The sequence below is a fragment of the Bison bison genome, unplaced genomic scaffold, assembly GCF_000754665.1.
Source record: "Bison bison bison isolate TAMUID 2011002044 unplaced genomic scaffold, Bison_UMD1.0 scf7180017847522, whole genome shotgun sequence".
Classification (NCBI taxonomy): Eukaryota; Metazoa; Chordata; class Mammalia; order Artiodactyla; family Bovidae; genus Bison; species Bison bison.
In genome coordinates, this window is record NW_011478095.1 from 18,684 (window position 1) to 19,312 (window position 629).

Here is a 629-nt window from a genome sequence, read left to right on the forward strand (position 1 = left end):
TGAATGGTTCTAGTTCTCTCTTTTATTTGGTAATACAGCCAGAACTGAGTTTCTTTGCCTCACTGTTCGAATGCAGGTGGGGACAACAAATGTCTTCTCATCAATTACAAGATCAAGACCCCTATTTGGCTGAAATCTCAGATGAAATTTCCTCACTTTTAAGCAAGAATCTAAGATTGGTACAAATAGTTTTGGCCCCAGAAATCTTTTCCCAAGCGTGTTCAACATGTTGTAATACTTTTCCTAAACCTAATTCTGCAAAATCAACCAACCAGGGGAGAATACACTTACTTGGGGTGAGCGGTAGCTATTGTAGAGAACTCATTGTCCCACATAGGTCTCCCAAAGAAGGTTTTCTGTTTCAGACCTGTCAGGATGTCATTGGCCTTATCAAAGTTTAGTGCTGCATGACCAGCCTGGAGTTGGAGAAATAGAAAGTTAGAAAAAGCAGGTCCTGATAGCTACCCTTCCTTCAGCCACTTTTAAACTTGGGTGTGAAGGTGAAAGCAGGTAGGAAATCATAAGATATGATTTTTTCTGCTCAGCATGCATTATGTTTTATCTGACCTTCATCTTAGGGAATTAGTGTGTTGTTTGAACTCACAAAGTTGCTGTCCCATCCGGTGAGG

The 629-nt window shown here is 40.7% G+C and overlaps 1 protein-coding gene across 1 annotated transcript in view; it reads right to left on the reverse strand.

The window, feature by feature from the left end:
* LOC104991072 (NADPH oxidase 1-like) overlaps positions 1 to 629 on the reverse strand; it is a gene marked incomplete at its 5' end in the record, with an annotated part of 5,576 nt that overhangs the window by 3,896 nt on the left and 1,051 nt on the right. The window contains 2 exon segments of the mRNA XM_010843423.1: positions 292 to 416; positions 605 to 629. Coding sequence (XP_010841725.1) covers positions 292 to 416; positions 605 to 629 — 150 coding nt within the window.